Genomic DNA, 27,779 nt, shown 5'->3' with positions numbered 1-27,779 from the left:
TGAATGGATCTGAGTTTGGGCGGGGGGGGTACTCTGCCCTTCTGCCCTCTCTTTGAAGTGAGGCACAGGCCGTATGTACAGGCCCCAGAGAGGGGCATGTCTACATCCCCCCCATAGGCAGGCTGAAGGCAGTGGTCCAAGCAAAGCACGGACCGCAGAGAAAAGAACGGAGCTTCCTAACCGAGCTGCTTTCTCCTCACACACTTTCTTCACCTGCACCAGCGCGATTGTGTTGATAGGAGTGTGTAGGCAACGGACCTCACCATACGATGATTAATGTCTCCATTGTTTTCCAGATTTTACGATTATTGGTGGTTTTTATCATACACAAATGACACAAGCTGATGCCGATATACAAAAACAATATTTTGTTTAATATTATGTGTTTGCTTTTTTTGTTTTGGGTTTTTTACCTTGACTGCGCTTGTTAAAAAGGGGTGTTTTGCTTCCTGTGCAACATTTGATGTGGAAAATAAGCAAGGAGTCCTTGGCCAGCCACATTTCTATTATGAAGTGTTTCTACTATGATAGACTACAACCAAAAAGCATAATATTTACATGAAAACATGTTGTCTGACTTGCTGGTGCCCATGAGGCCAGACCCTGGAAGGACTGGTTATAATATTGCCATCCAGTACATCCATCACTGATCCTGATAAAGTTGTTTGAATGATTTTCAAACAACCTGGAACATTCAGAAATGATAGCATGCACATGGAAGTTATTTGAACCCCTCAAAGATCTATAATGACTCTTACTATTTTTAAGATTAATGTAAACTAAATTCATCCAAACAGAAACTTGAGTGATGGGTATTTAGTTCTAGTCTCAACAGATCCGTTAAGGTTTGGTAGTTAGTCGAAGGAGGTATTACGCCCATTTGTGTTGAGTGCAAACACCATTCACCTCTAACTCGATTAGCAAGATGGAAGAAAAACGCAGAACAGATGATTTCCGTCACTCTAATGTCACACGGCAGCTCTCAGCTGTTGGAGCCCCACGCACCGAGTGCTCCCTGTAAACACACACGTGCACTTTGATGGACTGTTCCCAGTCGGTGCACCCGTCAGGAGGGATGCGGGGAGACGGTGTGAGGTCCTGTTTGGTCTGGGCCACTCTCGCTCCGCTCTGGCCTCAGGGAATGTTTGGCGTGAGATAAGGCTGTGTTTGAAGAGGAGCTCCAGATGCTCGTATATTACAGGTTGTCTTGTCATGCTGCAGATAAAGCCTCAGAGAAGCTCCTGTCGCCAGGCCGTACCACACACAGACGCACACTCACGAGGAAGATAAATGTTTACAGGAGGCGTTCACCCTCCGACAGTGTCGTGCTGTGGACGGCAGGGCTGTCATAGCTCCACCATTTTTAGGCTGCATATCACTTCTCATAAACACATGATTGTAATCCCCAGGCTTTGAGATACCTCTGCAGTTTCATATAATATTTTGGCTTAACACACTCATGCACTGCCTGTGCTGTTTCACCCTCAGTGAAACAAAAGTATGTGCGATTGTGGAGATTCAGATATAAAGTCTTGAAGCAGCATTATCAACCAAACTGTCCTCTCTTAACATTGGAAACACCTGACACTGCTTGTAAGGTCTTTACCGGGAAAAGCTGTGCTTTTTTGTATAATCTCAGTAAATAACCTGTTAACACAGCTCCATCCAGTGACATAACACTTAATTGGCTACCGCATCTCATTATTTAATTGGGCTAGCTCCTGTGTTTTGTGATTGTAAGTGCTGTTATCACATCTCATTAAGGGGGAGTATGTGGCCCTGCTTTCCATCTGACCTTGAATGAGGTTATTTCTCACTAATAAGACAAGAGATAGCAGGGCTGTATAATGCGGCGACGGGTTTGCCTCTGTCATTAAGTCATGTGTTTGCTAAAGTGGAATGGTATATTGCTTGACATAAAACGTGGCTTGTCTTCATTTGTCAGGCTCGTAGAGCTGCGAGACAAACGATGTTCAGAGTGTATGTCTGAGGGCCCTCTGAGACCACAGTTGAGCGGTTGCTCACTGGTGCGTTTCTCATGCTAATGTCATGGTCTCCCAGTCTATCTGTCACCCCATTATGCTAACATCATTATGCACAGGGGCCTGTCTCTGTCGTTGAAAAGAACAGAATCATTCCTGTCTCATTTTGAAGCAAATTGTTTGGGGAACATTTCTCTCTCTCTCTCTCTCTCTCTCTCTCTCTCTCTCTCTCTCTCTCTCTCTCTCTCTCTCTCTCTCTCTCTCTCTCTCTCTCTCTCTCTCTCTCTCTCTCTCTCTCTCTCTCTCTCTCTCTCTCTCTCTCTCTCTCTCTCTCTCCCCCCCCCCCCCCTTTTTTCCAGTGGTAATGGTGGACCAATCATTTTGCAAGGCTACAGGTATGCAGATGAATGAATAGCTATTTGAGCTGTTTGGTGAAAGGAGTTTTTGTATTATTCATGAGAGGGGTGGTGTGTCTGGAAAAAAAAAAGTGTGTCCGTGTGTGTGGATGCTGGGTGCCAGTGTGCCGATCGAACACACGTACATTCAGTCATAGGTACAGTCGACAAGCATTACGCAAACAGTCTCGTTACACAGATTTTACAGAGTCAATCTTAAACATTTCATATGACGATGGAGGTAAATTATACACATTACACAGTGAAGTTGGGCTGGTGAAGGTATTGTTACAAAATAAGTCTTTAATGGCATATCTTTAAAATTATATATCCCATTAATTCCCTTATTATGATTTCCAGAAAATAGACTGCACAGAAAAATAAACAGCAACGAAAATCAACAGTTCATGGTCCATTAGGAGTACCAGGACATTCTCCGGTGGTCAGAGATGTTTTGCTCATGAATGGTCCATTTGATATTCATAATAACAAGCAGTGGTTATTTGGTGTTTTATTAGAAAGTAAAAGCAGACTGCTTCATCTCTGTAACTGCTCATTACCCCAACCACAAAATGTTGCTGCCTTGTCTATCTTTGAATACTATCTAACAAAAAAAGCTGGAATTTGTAGTATAGCAATGAGATTTACAACAAATTATCTTCTTTTTTGCTTCTAATTTTATGACAACCCTACTAGGGAGAAGGTCATTGGCTCAGAGAGAAAATTACTATGTCAAATATTCCATTAATGTCTGGTTAGGAAGTGTATTAAAAAGAAATTTAATCACGGTTACCCACTGTTACTGCAACACCCCTGATGGGCCCATAGCCTGACATCATTTTATCTTACTGTGATCTTTCCTCACAAATCTCTTCATCTCACAGCACAAGTTCATATACAGGTTAAAAACTTTGTCTCAATCTAAATCTAAATATCTCAGTTGCGAGGAATGGCACAAACTCCAAAATGTCAGCTCAGCAGATGTCTGATGCCAAAGTTTCCTGCGTGTCTATGCATCCACCTGCTAATAGAAAAGCTTCAATCAGCTCAACTAACTGAGGAGACAACCTCAGGTTCCTGTAATTGCTCTGGTGACAGTGCTTCAGCAAGAGAAAAAAAAGGAGGCTTTCTCTGTCTCTGTGTCATCATTTGCACAACGTTATGAATAGGTTAATAAAATAAAATACTTTAATTATAGCTTGGTTGCCATATTGTTAATGGTGCCAGTGTGGCTCAATTGAATAATACAGTTTCTACTATTAATTATCTGAAAGTGAACTTGTTTAAATGATATTTTACAGCCTCTTGATAAAATTATCGCTAGAGGCAATGTAATGATAGACAGACAAAGGCCATGCACGAATTATCATAAACTATTAGCTTGTTTCCAAAGGGTTTTATGTTAATCTTTTAGCGCTTAAGTACCCTGCAATTAACATATCAGGAGGAGCTGCCTTCCAGCTAGGCTTGCAAATTGAAGTGCTCAGATAAAAAAGCTATTGAGATGAAACCCTGAAAGAGAAGAGGAGCTATCGCACTGAAGTGTGCAGGAATTTTTTCACTCGTGCGTCGTGTGTTTGTGCGCACAGTTGAGAAGGAGGTAGACCGTTAGAGGGACTTTTAAGAGCACAGAGACAAAGAATGACTGAAAAAGAGAGCAAGATGCCGTGAGAGTGTCTGTGATCAAGGATGTATAACAATTCCATTATCTCTCTTGGGTGATGACATGAGATGTCTCTTTCAGGCCTCTTTCCCTTTGTCTACTGCTTCAGTGTGTGTGTGTGTGTCTGTGTGTGTGTGCGTGTGTGGGTGTGGATGTGAGCTATAGGCAGAATGAAATGGCTCTCATTGGCTGCGATGGCGGCATATGATGGAATGTGTTTACATATTGGGCTAGTGGCTTGATATGTAAATGCAGCGCACTGAACAGGCTACAGGGAGATATGGTTCATTGTTAGGTCTTCACAGTCTGTGTTCTCTTTTATGCTGAGCACAATTGTATCCACTGAGCGAGCATCTTGTAAACCGCCCGTTGCCTTTGGTAGGTTAAACCCACAAAGGGGACCCATGCTTCAGAAGATATGCATGTTTTATAGGGTAATTGGCAGCTTTGCTTTGGTCTGGGTTCTTTGTTGTCGACACATAGCAGCTGACACCACTTACATGTACTACAATTAAATAAAAATGGCAGTAATATATGTCTTATGAGGTCTGAGAAAAAGATTATTCACATAATTTATTAATAATCTAGTATCTAGAATAACTAAGCAATATTTTTTCAGGTGTATGTAAGCACTCCACCCACCATAGAAAGTAATTCACTCTGTATGTGGATAATGAATAGCTGGTCTATTACACGTGGTGTTCTGTACTGTCTCGTACACATCAGTTCTGACTCATTGAAACCACATTGCCTCAAAGACTGCTCTGATATTTTCCTCCATCACCCAGAGATAGATGACTCCACAGAGGCCTTAATCTCATGTTAAAGATTTGTTGGCCTCTAGAAGTCAGGTCTAGCATTGAGATGCCTTGCCTGATTTATATTCACTGGCATGGAAGGGGAGCCAAGTGCACTATCTGCAAAGCAGATGCGGCAGCAGCGCCCTTGTATTAGGACTTATATTTCACCTGAAATAAAACCTCCGAGCAAGGTCGTGTCCTCGAACCCCCTCTTCTTCCTCCTTTTCTTTCATCTCCCAGTCTCTTTTATTGACTCTTCTTTATCTTAAAGCCACGCTTTGTGGTCTTCTATGTAAATGATAACCGGACAGAAATATTATGTGTGCCATTGTGAATAGTGGGAGAAATAGTGCAGTCCTTTAACCCTCACACCGAGAGGGCTTCCTTTCATTTGTGGTGGAAAACTAAGTGAAGAAATAAGGCCCATAGCTGGCTGCAGTCCTGATGAGCCTTGCCTTTAAAACCAAATTCTTGTCTGTCAGCTCCCATAATTTATGGGGTGGAGATTACAAAGCTACCGGTACAATAAATTAAATTGATGGACAGAATTATGCTCACTGCTTCCTGCTCTCCCCAATGACGCACACTAACTTAGCGCTGCCTGACAATGAGTATGATTTAGCACCCGGGCAATAGTGGAGAAGGGAAAACATTCACAGGCAGAGGGACCCAGGCCTCACTTTGGCCCACAGCCTAGTGAATAAAACCCTGCTTTAATTCACCCGCAAACGTGTCGCCATTAAAAAGGCTAAGAATAGGGATTGCAGATCATAAATTCTCCCTGATTTATTAACTAACAACAAAGAGCATAAGCCAGGGCCAAGGAGAGGGAGATTGTTTGACAGAATGTTGTCAAGGAGAGAAAAAGAGAGGAAAAACATATTCGTTCTCTCTTTCTCACTCACAGACACTCGCAGCTAAATCTGACCAGCGACGTAGCCCAGCCCTATCTCCTGCAGCAGCGTAGGAGCAGATGTGTCTGCTCTCTTCTCAATGTGTGACAGACAGAAAAGATAAACAGGGAGAAAAGCAGAGAGGAAGAGACGGAGGGAGGGAGGTAAAAGAGAGCAGGCGCTGGCACGGCACTGGCTAATTTATCTCGCTGAGAGACAGATTAAAGAGAGAGGAGAGTGAAACAAAGTTCCACTGGCTTAATCAGCGGACAGCCTGCTAGCAGAAGACATGATAAATCAGAGCAGGCTCAGTCCAGGAGAAAGCCTATGCTCCGGGAGGGAACGGAAGACATCCTCAGCCAAGCGGCAGTATCTTTTACACACACTGTTGCTGAATAGCGGCTTGTGAACTCGCGAGGTGTATGCCTGCAATCGACACTCATTGCCATTGTTTGGGCAAACATTGGTGTACAGTCGTCTTCTACTGTTACTCTGTTCCAACACTGTTATTTTTAGTGGTGGTAGGACAATCCCGTTCGCCGGTGTTGTATAAACAGGACAAAGGGGACATGAAGGGCTTTAAAGTTTCCCTTCACTTCTCTCTCTCTCTCTCTCTCTCTCTCTCTCTCTCTCTCTCTCTCTCTCTCTCTCTCTCTCTCTCTCTCTCTCTCTCTCTCTCTCTCTCAAGCCAAGTCTTTCTTTAGTTTCGTGTCTGACAGGGGACTAACCTCAGGGCCTAACCCAGGAACAGGAAAAGGGGCTTAGATATCCCCGTGTCATTAGTTCACTACGGGGTCACAGCTGGGCCACTCAGAGCATGATTACACCGCTTGATTTATCTGCGTTGGAGCCCGAGCACAGATAAATCTCCGAGCTCATCCCCGCCGTGGGATCCTCACTGTCTGATAAACGGCCCAAGCTGAATAAACAACCACCACCACCCCCCCTATCCCCACAAACACCCAACCCCTTGTGCATTATGAATAATTCATTCAGGTTTGCGAGCTCTGTTAAATGTGTATATTTTGTATCTTAAATGGCAAAGGTGCTTCCGTGATCTCTAACCAATGCTTAGTGAGCGTCTAAGGGTGGCAGACATTTTGTTTCGTAGTTGTAAACTTTATTCCCCCCCCTCCCTCCCCGCTTGTCGTCCTCTAGCATTTTCACATAAATATACTTTATGCAAATATGTCAAGGGTTAGTCCGTACCACCAGCTCCTGTGCAGATACTGGCCTGTCTGCGACTTTATGACAAAGTTTAAAATCATTCATTACAGTGACCCCCGCGGTAAATCCGCTTAGTGGAAAATTGCCCCAGCTCTCCTGTTTGGTGTGTTGATGTGATCACGAGTGCATTTTAACTTAATTAATTGGCCGTTTCTGTTGACAAGAAATTTATGCAGTAATAATTTGCTCGAAATAGATGCAGCGCGCAGGAAATGAGATATCCATCAGGGCGCTTGTGTTCCGCCAGCTGCACCGCGGCTAATATGAAAGTATTTCAGGCTGCTCAGACCCTGCTGTTTGCGCAGTCAAGATTATATATACCCACGATCCATTGCCTGCCTCAGAGGCGCTCATGGAGGTCTATGATAACAAAGACTATGTGATTTATGGCCTGCTGTGAAAGCAGAACTTGATGAGATTAAACAATTTCATAGCACGAGTGTTTCTCAGAGGGCCTTCTGATTTGTGGCAGCAACACCGACAGTAAATCAGGTTTATATATCTGAAAGCATGCTCAGCAAAGGAGTGCAATTACTGTTTAAGACAGCTACTTTTTATTTAATTTTTATCCCTGGTTTGTCGCTTTTATTCCTAGCCTGTCACACAGCCACTCACCTTCATAAGTCCTTTTGAGGGAAGGGGTTGAAGAAAAGAGGAGGTGGGAAAGTCAAGGAGGGGAGGAGAGGAAGGCGCAGTGACACGTGGCCTCTGCTATCTCTCCTCCGCAGCTTTTTTCACAGAGACAACAACAACAAGGGCCACCGGTAGAACAACACAGGCTTCCATAGAGCGGGGGGGAAGCACTCCATTTTTAATGCATTGTTTGCCTGCTGCTCTGTCCCTGTCTGGGTAAATGGAGTAAGCAGAGTGTAATTAGAGAGCCGGGCTTCGCTCCTTGCCATAAAGATGACATGGTGTAATGATACAGCTTACAGGCCCACAGAGGGTACAGTCTCACGACAGAGGATCTCGGTCGTTTGCTCGTGACTTATGATAGGTGTGAAAGATGACATTGTTATCATTGTAATGGAGCGCTCGCAGATGTGAATGAGAGTAGTTTTCTTGTAAAACGTGGTTGTCAATAGTTTTGAAAGCATCTCCACTTTTTTACAAATATTATTTTCTTTGTGAAATAAGGAAGCATCTATTTTTCATCACAAAAATGGTCAGAATTTGATCAATTATTTGTATAATCTTTGCACTTTCATAAGTGTCAGATTTCAGCCCTTTTAGTTTTCTACTGAGGTCATAGCTTTTAGATTTAAATAACAAACTATCCTCTATTTTTTAATAGATTGCATAGGGACCAGTGTGAACCAGTGTGTTTCTGCCTAAGCAACCACTGAAGTACATGTGCATTCGTTTTTCATGGGTTCGCATGATACGAGCGCCTGCGTGCAAGCTTTTTTTAACGTGGGTTCCTGCACACATGCAAATTTGTGTGTGTTTTGGAAGTTGCGGTTAAATGTTCAACGGGTGTTTGTGTGTCTGTGTCCTTGGGTGAAGATGTGAGTTGTGCATCTGTCTGCATCTTCCCAGAAAACATCAAGAGATCTCATTATTTCGACACATCTCAAGTTTTTTTTTTCCTTCTTTTTCTCTCCGTGTGCCTTGAGTCAAAATTAGTTTTCATTCGCTCTGTGATCTTACTGACTGAAGCCAGCTCAAAGTAAAGAAAATCGCAGTCTCCGTAGCAGGGCTGAGTCAAACACACACTTCACACAGCCGCAGTCTGAGTTAAGCATTGCTAAGTAACCTTCACATTTCACTCGTGTGAAGAGCTAATTTCCTTTAAGTTCACATGTCACTTTTTGTGCCTCTTTTTGTGGGTCCTCTTCAAATGTCTCTCGGCGTCTAATTGCATAGGAAACATTCGAGACAAGCCGGTGTGACAGGCCCGCTCCGAGAGTCTTCAATTATTAAACATCCTACACTCTAGAAAACAGCCCTGACGTTAGCTACAGCCCCTAATCGGAACAGAAAGCCTCATGATATGTCACACTCCTGAGTTGCTGAATTTGCTGTGTGTATTTGTGAGTGTGTGTGAGAGAGAGAGAAACAAGAAAGATGAAATTATTCTTTTTTACAACACTCAAATAAGGCAAAACTATGACAAAAAGGTTTTTTGTCACAGGTAGATAAGAACATTCACATTATACCTTTTCTTCTGTTTGGGAGATAACGGAAAACATTTAATCGTTGTTTTCACTAGTGTATACAAAATATATTTTTTTTCTGGCTGTCTTTGCAACTTTCTACTTTTAGAATCTTACAAAGGAAAGGTCAAACTCCACCAAAATAGGAAATGCCCTCAAGCTAATTGTACTCCACGCTTGTAATGTAAGCTTACATTTATACTTTAAATCACCTACAATGCAAGACACTCACTTAAAAGGTCGAGTGATTTTTTTTTTTTTTTTTATTTCAACCCAAAAACAAACACAGCCTTATTACCATCTATGAGTCATTGCTATGGATGATTAACGTCCAGCAGCACTCAACCTTTGCCTGTCTGACGCTTAGCCGTACACAGAACCGCAGGTCTCGCTGTTGCCGGTTCACTTCGGGTGCCCCGAGCAAAACGTCAGAACAGTTGCTCTTGTGATCAGCCATCATATGATACATTTACGAGGAGCATGTGCATTGGACTAGAACTGGTTAATCATTAAACACACGCTCCGCGGTCTTCCTGCTGAGCTAAAGACTGCTGTACTGCTCACAAGCGCAGGCACCGTTACATGAAATGTCCTTACCCCTGCCATTACCTAAGAAAACACAAGTAATACTTTTTATGTTGCACAACAGTAATTTGAAACCCTTTTCTTTGCTCTCATAAACCACCATCATTATTACTGTGAAAAGGCTTTTCACTCGTAATTATCATTCATAAAATATGCATTCAAATAATTTTATCTCAACAAACGTATGTTTTTTCTGGCTATAGAAAAAAAAATCCAAATACTGTGTTTTCAGTGTTATAGCACGTACATATTCTGTTTGAAAGCATACAAAGGGGTTTATATTTTAGAGGCAGATTGAATCTCTGGTAGTGATTTAGAGCAGCTTTTTTTTTCTTTTTTTATTTCATCATCACTGTGACACGCTGCAAGGCGCTCCGAGCTAGTACTACTTATTCCTTTTTTTATTGTTTATTTTTAAAAGTGTTGTATTGTTCGTAACCCCTAACTTCACAAGTATGAAACATGAATCATAAAAAATTCCATCTAGTGAAGAAATAAACGTGTCACGCCGGCATTAAATGTTGACTCAAATAAGTTCACAAGTTGTGTCTCCTCTGATCTCTAACATGATCAGAAAGCAGCACCAGTTTATGGAGACAAGATGTGAAAAAAGTTCCATGCACAGACACAAAAGAAATATTTTGATATAGACCCAAAGAGAAAACATATCAAAAGACATTTTTATACATGTCTTTTGCAAGCACAAAAAGCAGAAATGGTGTCAAGAGAAAACAAAACAGAAGGCTTGTTTCTTCCAACAATTGCTTTAAGCTACAAAAATCTCCTTGAGTCCCAAGCCTCCCCTCAATGTCAGCCCCCTCCCCCTACCCCCCCTCTCCTCTTCATTTCTCTCTTTTCCCCTTTTCCCTCTCCGAGGCAGGACAGGACCCTCTTTGCACCCTGATAGGTTGCGGGCTGATGCTTAGCAACAACATTCCTGTGCCCTAAGTAGCAGTAAGCCTCTGGCTGAACTCTTTGATGTGGCTGTCAGGCCACATTTATTTCCTTTTAGCACTTTGTCTACTTGTCCAGATGTATAAGGAGATAAAAAGGGCTGGTGTTTACACTGGTCTCCCTCTGTAGCGCGGCTGTAATTAGATTGTATTGCTGGTCAGTCTTAAGGAGGGAGGTGAGGTGAGACGAGGCAGGAACCAGCTGTGTCAGGATGAGTTGCTCAGGGTGAGACTTCAGAGCTGCCACAGGGGAAAACAGTGCGTTAAAAATGATGGCGCAGGATACTTTTATAAAGTTTTCTACCACGACAGCCAAGATCATCATCACATTTTAGAGGAATCAACTGATTTATAATCAGCAGCTGAAGCTTTGTAAACTTTGTGGCAGTTTGCATCTGAAAAACATCTCGATGTGCGTCGAGATTCTCCGACGCACTTTTTGGTGCCTCATATTTTTGGAGATGGTTATGTGCTCCATGGGGCTCTCTTCGCAATTCACATTTCTTCTCTATCCCTCCCCTGTCTCTTCCCTTCCTGCTACCCCCCCCCCCCCCCCCCTCTCTCTCATGGTGATATGTTGGAAGTAATAATCACTATTGCCTCTGGGTTTATCAGCATTTATTCGCATAACAACGCCGGAAAGGATAAGACAGACAGCGCTGGTGTGATGTATTATCTAGTATGGGAATCATCTTTCATAATGACATCCAACAGAGATTCCTCTCTCCACCACCACCTATTACACACACACACACACACACACACACACACACACACACACACACACACACACACACACACACACACACACACACACACACACACACACACACACACACACACACACACACACACACACACACACACACACACTCACACACTTTCTCCATTTCTCTCTCCCTCTTTGCCTCTGTCCACCCTTTATTATCACAGAATCCATGGTGCTCCCCAGCCTGTAAATTTGTGCCACATTATCATAAGCTGTGGTGATAACTCACACTGCACAGAGACAATAATGATGTGAACACTCAACATATGCCCCAGGCCCAGCAAATTAAAACAATGCTCAGCTTGATGAGCAGACTAATCTGGACAGCAGAGAGACTGAGAGAGAAGGAGAGAGGGGAGAAAAGGAGGCAGTTTCTTAAATAGATGACACAGCAGCACCTCCCTCTGTTCAGTGTAGGTACGACCTGAAAAATCAAGACACGAAAAGAGAATAGAAGCATGGATGAGGTGTGATGGAACATTTTTGTTTTTACATTTGAATCCTTTTGAGAGCTGAATTTTGTTTTGAACTGCACAATATTTCACACACATAAACTTGAAAGCTGCATTAAGTACAAAATAAACCGTGACCCTTTATTATTTAATGTCTTATTTCGCCTAATGGATTGATCCTACATTACCGTGTTTCAAACTCTTATTGGGAAGTGTGTTAACTTTTTTTAATTGTCTTTAAAATTATGCAAACACTAAAATCATTTAAATTGATATTCTTTTCATTGTCATCAAGTATTCAAATAATATTACTAATTGATTCTCTTAAAGTATTCGCACACATATTTCTCCTTAATTTGTTTAATGTATTTTCTCATCAGTTCTTCTGTGGGTGGGATTAAAAAGCTCACGGTGGATGGGACAGGAAGTGAAAGGAACCACAGATGTTGATGAGCAAGGCGTATGATCAGAAGGCAGGATAGTGAGGTGGTGGGACGTGGTGCTGCTATGCATAGCGTCGGGACTGGGTGGGTGGAGACACTAGAAGCGGGATGACTGATGTCCCATCGGACCAAAAGCAGGGTGTGAAGGCAGCCCAAGGCTCGATCAAGTATTCAACTAACCCCAGCAGGTCCTCCCTTTCCTTGTTCTCCTCCACCACCCCTCCTAACACAGTCCGTGGGTGGTGCTGGTAATAATGTGGCAACTAGAAAGATTAATTGTGGGCAAGCAGCGGGATTAGGAGGGGCTTTTGTCGACCAAGCAGGCCTGAAGAGGCCCAGGCTTGTGATCTTTGAAGCAAGCCAGGAAATGAGGCAAGTCTACGGTGACTCATGAGAGCACAGAGGTGGATCAGATAGAGACAGCTCACCATTCCTGCTCACTGGACCTCATAATAATTGTCATAGTCACACTCTTTGTGTGTTTGTTGTGACAGCCAATTTCAATTATGTCCACCCTGCCAAATGCAAATTGGAGTTCTGAATGTGTGTCTTTAAACAATGATAGTTATCCTTTTGCTTCAGTTCTCTCATTTGCTCACTCCAGTATGGATTTTACAGGTTCCGCACAGTAAATGTTTTTTGCTTCTTCTTTCCGGGGTCGCGACAGCGGACTGTGATATGATTTGGCACAAGTTAGAACACAGATCCTGAGCTTTCAAAGGTTAAGAACCTTGTTTGGAAGCATATGGGAGTTACCTGATGGCAGTGCGATTAAAAGCAGCAAACTTTCAGTTCCAAGCTCGCTTTCCTCACCTCTAGTCCACTGCAACCCCATTTAACTGAGAATGAATTTTTCTCTTCAAATTCAAAAGGGCATTTCTGACCGAGTACAGTATGTTCTTATTTTGGGTTGTTTTACTCCTTGTGTTACTCATTGCAGACAAGTACTTCATACAAGCAGGGAGTGATCTGTGATATTTCTTAACAGGTTTTAGCCACTCCAGAGGCTGAGAGCAGCAGGTCGGCTGTCAAAACAATATTCCTACTCCAAGCTGTTTCTTTCAAAAGCAGGGTCCTCCAGCATATGTGTAGTAAGGCCTCAAAATAGGCTTATTTTGCCATTTTTCTCCTCGCTGTAATATGAGACACATGCTGGCCAGACCTTAATGCCTTTCAGAGATGCTATCTGAAAGCACATTATGTGATCGTTTTCAATTCACAGTGCTCTCTTTGCCCATGAAGAATATGGTTCCATTTAACAGCGCAGGCCATTCCATTTCTCAAGGTTATGCATGGGCATGTAGAGGAACAACAATAAAAGTGGGAAAAATGCAGCTCCAAACCATCTCTAATATGTATTTGTCAGTTGACTCTCTTGCTATGATTAAATGCCCTGTGAATTCCTTCCTGCAGGAAAGGAAAGTATTTTTTGCAAAGGCATCAGATATCGCGGTGTCATGATAAACTGCCTGCTCCACTAGCTAAAAGGCTAAGGGAAGGAAGAGGATGTTTTGGACCTTGAAAGTACAGAGAAGAATAACAACACAAAAACTCTTGACCTGTTGGGAGAGTACAGCCGGAGACTGAGGGCTCCTGTGTTCACTTTGTCTTACAGCGGCGCTCGTCACACTGCTTCACAGTGAACCTTTGATGCAACTCACAAACAACAACTCCTTCCTGTTGTGTGTCTTGGGTCTTTGCTGATATTTAAATTATGAGGTATAGAAGGAGATACATTAACAAAGGACAAATGTCCACACAGTTTCTATATATTTCCCATGAGAACACGTCATTAGAGTGCCCCTTTGGAAAAGGGATACACGATATAGATGTTTGTTCACAGATTATTATGCTAACTACAAATTTCATTTAATTTCAATGGAAGTACACTCTGAGAATGATCACATTTACTAAACTCTTAAATTTACTCTCGTAAATTGGATGGCAATAATGCTGCCATGTGCTGATTAAGTTTGGATTTTAGACGGAGAACTGACGTCAGGACTGTGGGCAAAGAAAACTACCAGGTGATGTTCCTGCTGCCCCCAAGCCATTCCTGTAGCTCTGCTCTTGGTTTTGGATATGTTATGTTATGTTATGTTATGTTATGTTATGTTATGTTATGTTATGTTATGTTATGTTATGTTATGTTATGTTATGTTATGTTATGTTATGTCCATCTCAGCTGTTAAATTAAATTATTATTGAAGAATTGCATTTGATGGCTGATTTGTTGTTTTTACCCTATGCAAGGTCCTGCAGATCTTGCAGGATCCTTACATTTGACGACCCCAAGATACACTGACTTGCATACAGTGAACAGTGATCCATTATGTTCACTCCTTGTAGTTCAATCGCAAGGTTTTCCTGTTATAGTTTTAAATGACATTATACTGTAGGAATCACTACTAAATGATGAATGTTTACATTTGTACACCAACCAAGAAGTTGTGTGAGCAAAGTTAACTTAACGAAATCTGAAACTGGCTCCAGAGAGTGCCTTCACAAGTCCACAAGTAAGCAAGTGATCAAATATACATCAAAGGTCTGCCACAATAGTGAGAAGTATTAAGGCATGACCTTTTTTATGCGTTGTGGCTCTAAAAACCTTCCTGGACCAATTCCAGAAAAAATATGTTGGCATGTACTGCCTGATACAGTGACATTTTTCACACATTTTAAAACTTCCCATCATTCTGTAAACATTGTTTTGTTCTCTCTGTCCTTGTTCTCCTAGAAAATGAGTGAAGCTGGATCCGAGTCACAGCCCCTGCCATATACCCCTCTACCTAGAGGATCCAGAGATGCCAAGAACCACAGAGGTAAGGACAAGTAGTCTGCATGCACATCAGGACTGAACCTCCTCCGAATAAACAAGAAATAACACAAAATATCAGAATACATTCAGAATCGAGGCCCATGGATTATGTAAATAAAAGTCATAACCCTAACGGCTGCAGAGAGTGGGAATGTATTGAACCCGAGGCTGGGTTGAAGTTATGTTATCTATTCTTATTGATCTCATCTCATCTGTGTGATGTGTTGATAGAGAGAATAAATCTGAGTAATCTAGGTTAACTCTGATGTGAATGTATGCGTGGGAGCACACACTACATATACAAGATGAAGAATCCTTGATCTGTTGATACTAGACATTGATTAGGCCTTATATTGACCCGGCGTAGTCAGTTGATGTAATTATGTAGCAAGTTCTGAACATCAAACACTGCACTCTAGGAAGAATACATCTTATTCATTAAAAAGACACTATTCTGTTAATTAATTGTGAAGGCCACCTACTGCATTTGTAACAAATTCCCAACTCGGAGGGAAGCGTAAAACCCTGGAGCTCCATTTTACCAAAGGAACTGTTCGATCTATTCATATTGTACAATAATACAAAAGCCAGTTGTATTGATTTTTCATTCATATAACATTAACACATTAGTCTATTATAGAGAATAATATCTGGAGTTTATATCATTTAAAATCTTGTACTGACATTTTTAACATATGACACTTACATTACAATAAAATAAGATTCTCATTTCCAAGTTCTGATGTTTTTTTAATGGCTATTATATTAAATCTCACAACACCAATTAATTGTTTTCAGTTATAAATTGATAACTTGGTTTGTAATAATCATAATCATCTTTTCTTAGTTAAATCATCGCAAAGGTTTCTGAAATACTTGTACATGGTAGGGACATCACAGAACAAATGTGGTAGCGTGACCTATTCCCAGTGAGTGTCCCTGCTACTGCATGTACGGTAGCGTATACTCGTAGCCCCCATTTATGGTGCCAAGGACAGATCTATGTCATGAGAGCAGGGCTGGTGGCAGCTCTCATCGGATGTAAGGACAGAAAGAGCCTTGTGCTTTGTCAAAATCAGACCTGGCTAAGAACAGCCCATTTAAAGGTGAGGGGATCTGACACATGAAATATTTTTCCCCTCCGTTTGAGATCTGAGCAACAGTGACAGCCTCCATTTGTTAGTTTTATGATGCAGCACTGCAGTCTTAGATAACACAGCCCTCATCTTCGCCCTTCACCTCCTCTTCATGTCCCTGCATCAAGCCCCCTGCCTCTGCTCTTTTTTCCTCCTCCCATTTATTTACACTTCTTAAACATTCTTGAGTTTTCTTTAGGTGTGGGACACGGTCCTAGCAACTCTTCATTCAGAGAGAACAAAAACAGCGACGAAGCAGTCCGATAGCAAAGAAATTACCTCGACAGCATTTGCAAACAACTGAGCACTTACTGAGGTAAATCCAGGATGTAAACAACAATATGCTGCATAATTTTATGTAGTTTGTTTTAAGATTGCTGTTTCAGTATACACGGTAAATTGAACAATTCCCTGCACATTACATCAAAATCCACTGGGATCAGTGAGCTGCTATGCCCACATATTTCAACATTGCCTTAATTTCCTTTTAGAGTTGTAAAGTAAAAAAAACCATCAGTAATTGTCTATTGTTGTGTGTAAATTAGAGAGATTTAACTTTAACTTCCAATAATGACCCTTAGTATCCACTTATTGTTTTTAAAGTATGCATTATAGAGTTTGTAATTGACACAGCAGTTGGTTAGGGGTTTAATGAAGTGGGCTTTTTTAATTTGAGGGAGACACGGGAGGTTGTGTAGTTTTCGTCTGATTCCTATTGTAGCGAGCAGATCAGCAGCGTTTCTGACTTGGCCCTGTCGGCTGCACAGAAAGAACCTCCCTCTCCTTCCTTTCAACCCTCTGCACCCAACCCCTCTGCCATGTCACCTGTGTGGAAGCCCCAGAGCCTGGGTGCCAGAGGTAATTACAGCAGCTGGAAGCTCCCAGAGGAGGCCAGCACTGGCAGGTCACTGCCCAGGGAGAGAGGGGTGGAAACCAAGAACACAACTCCAGGATAAGCTCCTGTCTCAGCTGGGAGGAGAAATCAACCTGCAGGAGGCAGAGGGAAAAAAAACAAAGCGGCTGGGAGAGGACTGCAAGAAAGAGGGAGGAAGGGAGAGGAAAGATATTCCGGCGAGGAAGTAAAATGTATAACCATAATTTTGAAGAACACATTTGATGGTGGATAGATAGACAAAACTGAAGGGAAAGATAATGCAGAAACGTCAGGTGGAGAAGCCGCTTTAAACAGTGAGACTTTAGAATGAAAGTGAACCAGACAAAAGACAAAGTGAAGGAGGATGGCGTGGGCTTTAGTGGTTCTTGTTGACGCCGTGACACAGAGGAGAGTGGAGTATATAGTCTGGCAGAAGGGCCTGAGGATCCTCCACTACTGTCACCTTGGCTCTAACTCTTAGTGCTGGACCAACTGCCAACTCAACTCTAAATCTCACTGTCCAAAGTGGAGTGCTCAGCCTAAAGTACAGTGTGCCTCCATGAAGAATACCACATTATTAAGCCGCAGCCAGTGACATATTGCCTTTTTGTGCCTTACCAAGTCAACTTATCATTTCATCCTGCAAAACAATGAGCTGAGCTATTTATCACCATCCTGTCATTTTCCTATGGTGACACATTTTGACGTGGGATTCATGAGTTTATTTTATAGATCTAATTATAACTGTGGTTCAAAAGTATGTTGAAAAGGATTCGTAAGACTTGACTGATATATGACTGTACATGGCAATATTTTAATGAAATACCTTCCCAATGTGTCCATATATTTGAATAAATATGACAGAGAGTAGTCGCTGCTTTGTTATAGGTATCAGATTAAATTTGATTAGGCCATCCCTCAGCAGTGACAGTAGTAAATGAAAGGGATATCTCTGTATAAACAGAGTAAACAGACAGGAAAACTCTGCCTTACAGTTGGAGCCTCGGGCCTTTTTAATCTTGTTGTTCTGGGCTTGCTTCCAGCTACTTTGTATGTATGTAGCTTAAATGATGCACAACTGTTATTAAATTCCCAGGAGAAAACCAGCCTTCATAGCACCAAAAAAAAAAAAGGCTGTGTGTCTGATGACACCCATGGGGCACCTCACATTTGTTGGTTAAGTTTGCTTTCATTTCATGTCGAGGTGATCTGCTTCGCTCCCCCAGCCAACAGCCCCGCCACCCCCTCCAAAAAAATTAAATGTGGAGCGATGGGAATAGAGCCAAGCTAAGAGTAAACTGTTTTACAGTTGCTGCACAACAAATAAACAAACATCTGGAAGCATTCAGAGCAGCCCATTAGAAGGGCTCTGGGCTTTGCCAAAAAGGGGTAAATGATGAGGAATGGGCTGTCGAGAGGCTGGTGGAGACAGGGGAGAGGCCAGATGACAGAGCTGTGGGTGCTAAGCACTGCCTTTTAGAGCTCAGCTGGGCTCAGAGAGATCTACACCTGCTGCTATCTCCTCCTCCCCTCCTCTGATCCACCAGACATCTGGATGGGACACATGACTAATGGATGACTAAACTGCGAGTGTTGAAACTTAGCTGTTGTCATTACAGAAGAAAAGGCAGATGATTTGACTGATGACTTAATGTTCTCTGCACAACACACTTGGTAAAACTAAAAGTGGGTTTGATGGCTTTAAAAGATGTTAATGCGACAAAATGGATAGACATTTCCCCGATGTCTGTTTACTGCTGCTTATTTAATAACCAAAGCTGATTGGATTGTTTATAGCTGCATGGATCAGATGCTGTTGTGAATACAAATATATATATATATATATATATATATATATATATATATATTTCCATTGAATGCCTGTTTTTTTCCTTTGGTTTTTTTTGTTTTGTTACAAACACATGTGCTGCTGGTTATGGAATTGTTGGGTAAATTAATTGATACATTACCTCAGACATCTGCTTCTTTCCTCGGTTGTTTTCTGCAACCAGTTGTTATCCGTGATCCGTGCTTATCTTGAACGATACTCTGGTTCTGTTTGATGTTATGCCATCGTTTGAATGAAAACTCCTCATCTTTCTGCCGACAGTCTTCTGGTTTGGACTGCCTCGGCATGTTCCACAAGCATGGAAATGTCTCTGGAAGTCGGTGAGAAAAGACAGAGCACCTCTGACGTTTCCCATTAGACATATGTATGTGCTCTGCAAGATATTTTACTCAGCTCCGTAATGATTATACCAGCAGGATCTGTCCCCTGATAAACATCACTCTTAAACACAAAGCCTCGCACTGGCCCCCATACAACGAAAATGAGCCATATGGAAATAACAAAGTGTAAGCTTTTTCCTCCAGACTGGCCCGGAGTGATCAAGGCAGAGCTGCTTTCTGTTAACTCTTGTAATAAAACAAACTATAGATGATGTGTGCGTTCAACATCAATAGGAAATGACAGATGATAAAATATTGTTACAGAGAATGATATATACAGATTTCACTGCCAGCTACACGCTGAGCGTCTGCGCCGAACCCAGCTGAGTGCATTAACAAAGTAAAGACGTGGCCTTCTTCCCAGGTACTGAGATCATAAAAATGTTTCTCAGCCACTCGTCACTGCATGAAGGTTTTATTTCTTCATGGTGTTTGCCAGTCGGTGAGCTGATTAGGTGTCGGAGTTAAGCGAGTTATGACTTGGTGTCTTGTTGCCATCTCGGATGTTGTCTTGTAAATCACAATACAGCTACATATATGGAAACCTTTAAAGACCTTCCTATTTATTTACATGATGGTTGCTCTTTTATCCAAAGGAAATACTTTGGAAAGTCAGATGTTTTGCGAGGATATAACTAATTGTACCACAATGGGATGATATGATTACTGAAGTAGTGTCTTCATTACAGTTCTGAGGCGTGATGCATTCATATTTCCATTTCCTGACACTATAAACTTGAATATATTTCTCCTGGGTGTGTTGGAGCTATCATTGGCAGCTTTCATATTTAAATGTGTGATCATATGTTTTGCATTGTTCTCCATGTGTACAATTTAAACCTGAAAAATATGAAGAATTTCAAACACCTCGCATGTGTACATCATGAATATATTTTCATTGATGATAAATATTGCCATTAAGACATTGGATACTTAATATGATGATTTTATACTGGATAGGATTGGTCATTAATTGATAAACATGTTTGGAATACATTTTCTGACCCTGACTTGTATGAGACTGAAAATTCACTCCTACTTGCATCAATCTTTCTCTTGGCAGTGTAACTCCTGACACATACTGTGGCGCATCACGCTAAAATATACTCCCACTGTATAGGACAGGCTCTATTTCCTTTATCGGAGTCAGATGATGTGATATTATTCCTCCCAGGAGTGGATTGGCTCAGCAACATGAATATCCATTTACGCTTGCCTATGGAGATGGATGAGGGGCGAGGAGACGAGGCAAACTGGGCCTGCAATCCCTCACCGCAGCTTCATGTAACGCTGCCTTGTCTGCATCCAAAGTGATGAGAGCTCATTTTTGGAGGCAGCACTGTCCTTGTTATTACTAGCCCTGAAAATCACCTCTACATTTCCTCCTTCAAAAGCTGGCTAGATTAAAATGCCAGGATAACCTCCTCAACTTCCATGACAGGTTTAACTGCCAAACTCTGATGTGCCATCTCTAAACTGCTTTGAGAAAGCTGCCTTCCACCAAGTGTCATTATCTCCCCGTTATCGGCTGGCACTCCACTCGCAGTGTGTGAATAATTCTGTTTGTGCAGGGTTTGGGGAAATGTCAGTGACACCATTGTTTTTACCTTGCCGTTTGATGTAGCTGTGAGAGTCTCCTGAGTGTCTTGAGTTCTTAAACTGATGTTGGGCGTACACACAAAAAACTTAAAGTGGAAAGAGAGGACTGTCAGCTTCTAAGCTATTCCAAGATACTTGTTAGTTAGTTCCTATGACTACTGGTATAAAAGTAAATATTTCTCGCTGTGATATCTTTCCTTAATAAGGGCGGTTACAGTCAAGTAAACATAGTTTGAAATTGGTTTTACTGTCTCAAAGAGCTTCATCACGCTGCTCGAAAGAGTTTCTGGATCAACATTCGTTATCTCAATGTGATTCTGTAGTCACTTTATGAAGCAATTTTATGGTTCTCGATAGTCAGTTCCCAGCTCACAGTCACACTTTCAATCTCCATCCATCACAACTGATGATTACAAACTTTGAGTCATTTTTCTCAGCAGCAGGAAAATATGTCGCCCTTAAATCTTTACCGTCTGTGACCACTGCAGACAAACCTATGTTATTTACGGTGGTACAAATGCAACTGGAGTCAGTCGTTAAAACTTCCTCCGGCACAAACAGACGTAGGTTTGCTGGCTGGTTCTCCTTGCGTGTCAGGCAGACAGACAAGGACGTGAGTTCCTGCCAAGCAGACCAGGCCCTCTTGGAAAAACACACCGCTGGTGTTCTAGGCTTTGGTCTACTTCCCAGTTGGGCTGGTCACTCTCGGGAAGGTAGCAGGACATAAATCATCCAAAGTAGATCGGTCTGCAAGAATCAGCTCCGATTCTGATGCTGTTACACTATTCATTTTTCCAGCATGATTTGTAGTTGCGGTTCGGGACAACTGAGATGCGGTCGGCGCTTTCAAGTCGTGCTTTGAGTCAGAAGCTGGAGCAGGTTTCTGTAGCCTTCGCGGTTTCCAAAGGTTGGAGTCCAGCATGGTAATATAAGATGGAGGTTAGCTGCCAGATGGTTTTGGATATTTTTACAGCAGGATGGATGTTGGGTCCACCAGTTCTCTTCTGTGTCAGTACCCCTGGAAACAGATTGCTCGGTGAGCAGGCGGAGTCTGTCTGTGTGAGTGGGCTCCCCACCCGTCATTCTGATGAATAGCTACTAGCATGAAGGCAGATGCTGGACAACTTGTCATTCTAGAGGGGGTTGCGAATGTCCACAATGATCCCCATAATGTTCTAATTATTTTATATTACCGTGAGCATGTAAACAGATATGCAGTGTCTCATATCTTGCTTGGTACAAGTTAACAGAATTAGATGCAGCACTTGTTAAATTTGTTTAGCTTGTTGGTTTATGCAGCACAGTCTATCTTAATCTGGGTTGTTTTCATTAATTATATTGTGAATAGACTATAGATGATGGTTCTTGGGAAACTGATCCCACACAGTAATCATTCAAAATGAAAGCAGGGCTTAATGATAGTCTGGTTATTGGCTCAAACAAATTAGATTTCAATTCACTCCTTGGCTAGTTTATCATACTGCTAGGCTTAACAGCTGTGCTAGATCACTGAACCTTTTTTGTCAGGCATCGTAACAGAGCCATGCATGCAGTGGGATCACAATTACTAATATTTTATGAGAGAAACGGCGTCAGTAATAATTCAGAGTTATATACAGTGAAAGTGGTATCATGTGAGAGGACATGCTCGAATCGAAATAACACATTAATACACCTGCTTTTCTTGATTTATCATCATGTTGTGTGTGTGTGTGTGTGTGTGTGTGTGTGTGTGTGTGTGTGTGTGTGTGTGTGTGTGTGTGTGTGTGTGTGTGTGTGTGTGTGTGTGTGTGTGTGTGTGTGTGTGTGTGTGTGTGTGTGTGTGTGTGTGTGTGTGTGTGTCCTTAAATTTGGTGTTTCAAATATATATATGAAATTTACTGAACCATTAATAATGAATACAAGAAACCATGACTTCGGATATACATAAAATGTGTTTATTACAACTAGTCCTTTGAAATGGTAAACTCATTTTTTTTTTTTTTAATCTAAATAAAACTGTTCCAGTATTTTAGATACTCCTGGAACTGAAAACAGTGACCAAGTAGATATCATAAATATCCCCCATCTGTAAAAACATTTTTCTAATACTTCTTTGCTAAGGAAAAACTTTGATTTGGGGTGTCTGGTATTAAGATGTCGACTTTGTTCAATTTGAGCCTGTCCAAACAGTGTAGCTTTGTTTAAGATAGTGTTCAAGCATCAGACAAGCCAAAGTTGGAGAGGGCAAATTGAAATTTTGGAGGGACCCAAAGTGAGTAAGTGAGGAATGCTAATGTACATGAAGGGATTTCTCCTGTTTGTTGTAATATTGTTAGGAAGATAAGAGTGAGTGGGCATGGTCCATATTCCATCTGACTTCTTTTTACCGGTGCTGTTATGTCCCTATATCCCAGCCAATTGTGGGTGCATTGTCACTATTATCCACAAGAGTGATGGCTGAAACTGAAAGTAATCCTCAGGCTGTGATAAAACACAATTGTCCTTTATAACATAATTGATTCATTAGAATATGAAGAACAGTCTCTGTTTGACAGATGTTGAGTTCAGCAATTTTATCTTGTTGCAAATGGAGCTGCAAATTTATTGGACATTAGTTTTTAGAAAGTGACTCCTACATATTTGTTGAACCGGATTAAAAATGAGTGCCGCTCCATGGGCCCATTGGGATTGATTTTATTGAAGTAATACTCGTCCTTGCAAATAGGGCACGTGGAAGTCTTTTTAACATTGATAAGCTGTATAAACATATGTAAGTGACTTTGACAATGTGTGGTATTGAGCACACAGTGCAGCGAGAACAATGCAGATGTTACTTAGTACTAATTCATGAACATGTCAAGATGTGAGATGCAAATAACTGTAAACAGGGTTGCTTACAGATGATATTTAATACTGTGGGTCCTGAAACATCATATACACATATATACACACACTTCCAAACTCATTTCCAGGTATTCTCAGTGCTCAAAGCATTTGTGGTGGAAGGAGCCAAACGCATCTGTCAATTACGGCAAGCTCCATTGGGCCATCGTTTAAACTGTTTTCTCACTCTATGGATTCACTCTGGTGGATCCACTGATTTATTGTCAACTACCTCAGCATCAATATACAATTGGGAGACACTAAGCTGTGATGTCTGAACACAAACTATTGTCAGAGTATCAGCATAGCTCACATTAAGTGCCATTTAGATTATTCATTGCATTGGGCTGTGTGAAAGCCTCATTTGGATTTGCTGCTTGTAAAAAAGAAGAGAAGGCCGTTCTCCCATATGCCGGGATTCCAGCACTATGGATCCTGATCCTCTATTTACTTGAGACTCTTTTTGTAACTGAATGAACCGTGTCAGAGCTGAACCACACACAGACAGTTTTTGTGGGTCAGCTTGTCCTGCTCTGCCTTGAAGTCCGTAAGGTCAACTTGTTATGAATGTCAAACTGACAAGCATTTTATCTGTTAAAAGAAAAAGAAACAGGGACATAGTTATTCTTTTTATGGTTTGTACAGGCATCAAAATCTCAGCTCAACCAAAATGAAAAGAGCAAGGTCACTGTAATGCTAGGAAGTCCAAAACAACCTTTTAATCTGCCACTTTGATTTGCTTATAAAGTCCCTCTAAACAGACAGGGCAGGTTTCCCTGTCATGATAATATGAGCGGACAAGTTATTTCACCGTCATAATTTGATTTGTAGATAATCTCTGGCATTTTATGTCGCTGCAGTGCAGGAAGATTGGTTTGACTGAATCTTTTTTTTTTTTTAAACAAATCTTTTCCAGATTGTGAAAATTTGATGACTTGTTAAACATGCATTTCAATCTAAACCTTCGAAATTAGATGTCATCAAATGTCATGTTTATTTAGAAGTATTTTTTTTGATTATCCCACCGTATACAGCATGCAGACTGCAATTTAAGTGTTACTGCTGTGTGTGTGCGTACATGCATGCGTCTACAAAGAGACATAAAAGCACATTACAGGATCATTTTAATAAGGAAGTAGCTGATTGAAAATAAATCATTTTATCTCAAATAAATGGGAAAATAAAATTCAGTTTTGGAGTGTTGAGAGCCTGAGGACCCTGGAGAAGGGAAAAAAAAGTCAAATATGTCTTTCTATTTGACACCATTAGCAAGTGTTAACACATAACCTTTGGCAGCACTGGCCAGGCGCTCCACACCGTTTTAGGCATCTTCCGCTGCAGCGATGCCGAGTTAAGGACTTGGACAGCTGGATAGCAGAAATGAGGCAGAGGGCATATTATTGGGTAAAGTGAAATGAACATATCTGGCCGTGGGATTCCATGTTTGCATGTTTCTAATTTGACCCTGAAATGCGATGTCTCTGGGCAAGCATTTTTTTTTTTTTTTTTTGCCCTTCGGTCCATCATTGTTTGTGAAAAAAGTCATGCTTTTTTCACCTCTCATTATACCCTTGTGGTACAGAGGAGAGAAGAAGTATTTTAAAATAAATATGTACACCCACTGTAGAATATTTTGGACCAACACTCGTATGACTGTTTGGCTTGATGTAGTGGGCGGAAGATTATAATAACAAAGCTGAAAGGAGGATATTAAGATAACCTTGGGAGAGAAGCAATAACGCAGCCATGGGCATCTGTCCTTTCTGCTATCACTAACCCACTGTGACATTTTGAGTGAGGAACAACTCAAACTACAGCACTTATCACTGAATATTTGCACTTTTTTTTTCCATGCGGCTCTCAAAGGGATGCAGTTTATCTTTCTTTTTTTTGGCATTGTGCAGTTTTGGGAATCACTTTCTCCATCAGCTCTTATTGTGATGTGTTGGTACCCATTAGAGGATGGCAAGGTAATCCTGACAAATACAATGAACAAATCAAGGGCATTAGCCCTGTGATGTGTAGTCGATAATATTTGGCTTCATTAATTCCTGTGCCCTGAGATGACATCCCGCCCCTATTAGGTTTGAAATCTCATCCCCTTCTCCTCTATACCTCAGCTGTGGCTCAACCAAGCAGCCAAGCAGATAATACGCTGTGAGCTCTGAAACATGTACCATTATAATTAGCTTTGTCAGGTCCTAGCCCCTACAACCCTCATGCAGATAATATGATAATATGTCTTCATAACCAGCTGACCTTACATGCTCAATATTTCTCCCCTTATGAAGATTACATGTCAATAAAGTAATTGAGTCCTGGGGTGTGTGGCAAGTGAAGATTTAGGTTATTGGACTTTTCGGGGCAGTGATGTACGAGCGTTATTATTCTACCTGTCAGGAGATGTACAAGGGCTGAGGACAGTCCGCGAGTGTCAACGGCAAAAAGGAGCGGTGAGCAGAGAAGAGGGGGAGGAAAAAAAGAGCGAGAGAGAGAGAGGCAGAGATAAGGGCAAAGAGAAAGACGAGAGGGGAGGGGAGGGTGCAGAAAGAAATGAAGTGAACCAAAGAGGAACACGGACAGGGGAGAGTGAGGGAGACGGAAATGAAGAGAGGAGGAGGGAAGAGTGCACAGAACAGAAGAGGCAAGCTCATTTCTCATGAGGGGAGACAGATCCACAGTTAATCATTCTCTCATACCTTCATCTCTCTGTCCCCTCCCTCACTCTCTGCATACGGACAGGGGATGTGTCATATTAATTAAAAGAAATAGAGTTACAGTGGAGCCATTCATCTGAACGGGCCACAGGGAGGCCAGAGGGGCATGAAATATTCCACACAACACAAACCCATCATCACCGCCGTCTCACACCTGATTGGCTACTGTGGACTCATCAGTTTAAATTCTGGCAGGAAATGACGGCATGTAATGTGATACAGCCATAAATTTGTACAACGTGATGTCACCAGGAAGACGATTTTCATCTTTTCGGCCTCAAATTTACATAATTTTTTTTGTTTGGGGGGGATTCTCGTTCATAACTGTGATGGTAGGCATGTTTTGTGAATAATTAAGTTGAAATATGCAGGTTAAATACTGGTTTTAAATTAATTAACTCGATGTCACACACAGCTTAGCTTTAAGAAAATATGTTATCAAAACATACTTTTATATATTAATTTGAAGAAAAACATGTTAACTCGTCAACTTAATTCCTGCTTAAATCACCTATCACGTAAAACTAAATATATATAAAGTAATTAATCCAGCACAACAGTTTTTATTGGCACAATATATGGTCATGTATGTTGACCAGTAGACCTACAATGTCCTGCATGTGTCTTGTATATAGTATTGTTAACTATTATGTAACTTTGAACTATCATGACAAAAACAAACAAATTCTTAACGTTAAAATCTATTTAAGAAGTTTATTTTCAATCTTTAATATCTGAACAACAATAAATACAGTAAATACTATGACAGTCACGATTAGAAAAATAATATTTACGATATTATCATTTCTGTTAAATTAAAATGTAATATGACTATTCACCAGTTACTTTAAGTATAAATTTCAACCCACCCTGTTCCCTATGCCGACACTTAAAGGCAAGGATCAAACTTTACCTCTTACTTATATTGCTAGCCTAGTTACTGAATACCAGAGAACGTAAATTCCATATTTTAGGACTATACTAGCCCCGCTTAAAATTCAAGAGAACAGGAAAGAATCACCCGCAATAAACCCAGGGTTAACATTCAGAAAGATTTTGTTTTAATGACTGAAATAGTGACGTGACCGCATGGTTCTGTTGGACAAATATAGAGTATGTTTTGAGGAAATTTGTTTTATTCTATTGACATGAGATCAACTAGCCAAGCTCCTCCTATGGGGTTTTATGTTTCATTTGAAATGGTAAATTGAAATTTTACTCCA

The 27,779-nt window shown here is 41.3% G+C and overlaps 1 protein-coding gene across 1 annotated transcript in view; it reads left to right on the top strand.

Annotated features, from left to right (window-relative positions):
- lrmda (leucine rich melanocyte differentiation associated) overlaps positions 1–27,779 on the top strand; it is a 209,913-nt gene that overhangs the window by 168,593 nt on the left and 13,541 nt on the right. The window contains exon 6 of the mRNA XM_080507114.1: positions 15,056–15,140. Coding sequence (XP_080363240.1) covers positions 15,056–15,140 — 85 coding nt within the window. The remainder of the gene's footprint in view (positions 1–15,055; positions 15,141–27,779) is intronic.

The sequence above is a fragment of the Blennius ocellaris genome (assembly GCF_963422515.1).
Source record: "Blennius ocellaris genome assembly, chromosome: 13".
Taxonomy (NCBI): domain Eukaryota; kingdom Metazoa; phylum Chordata; class Actinopteri; order Blenniiformes; family Blenniidae; genus Blennius; species Blennius ocellaris.
The sequence above is the reverse complement of the archived record's forward strand: the minus strand, read 5'-3'. Positions and strand labels throughout refer to the sequence as shown.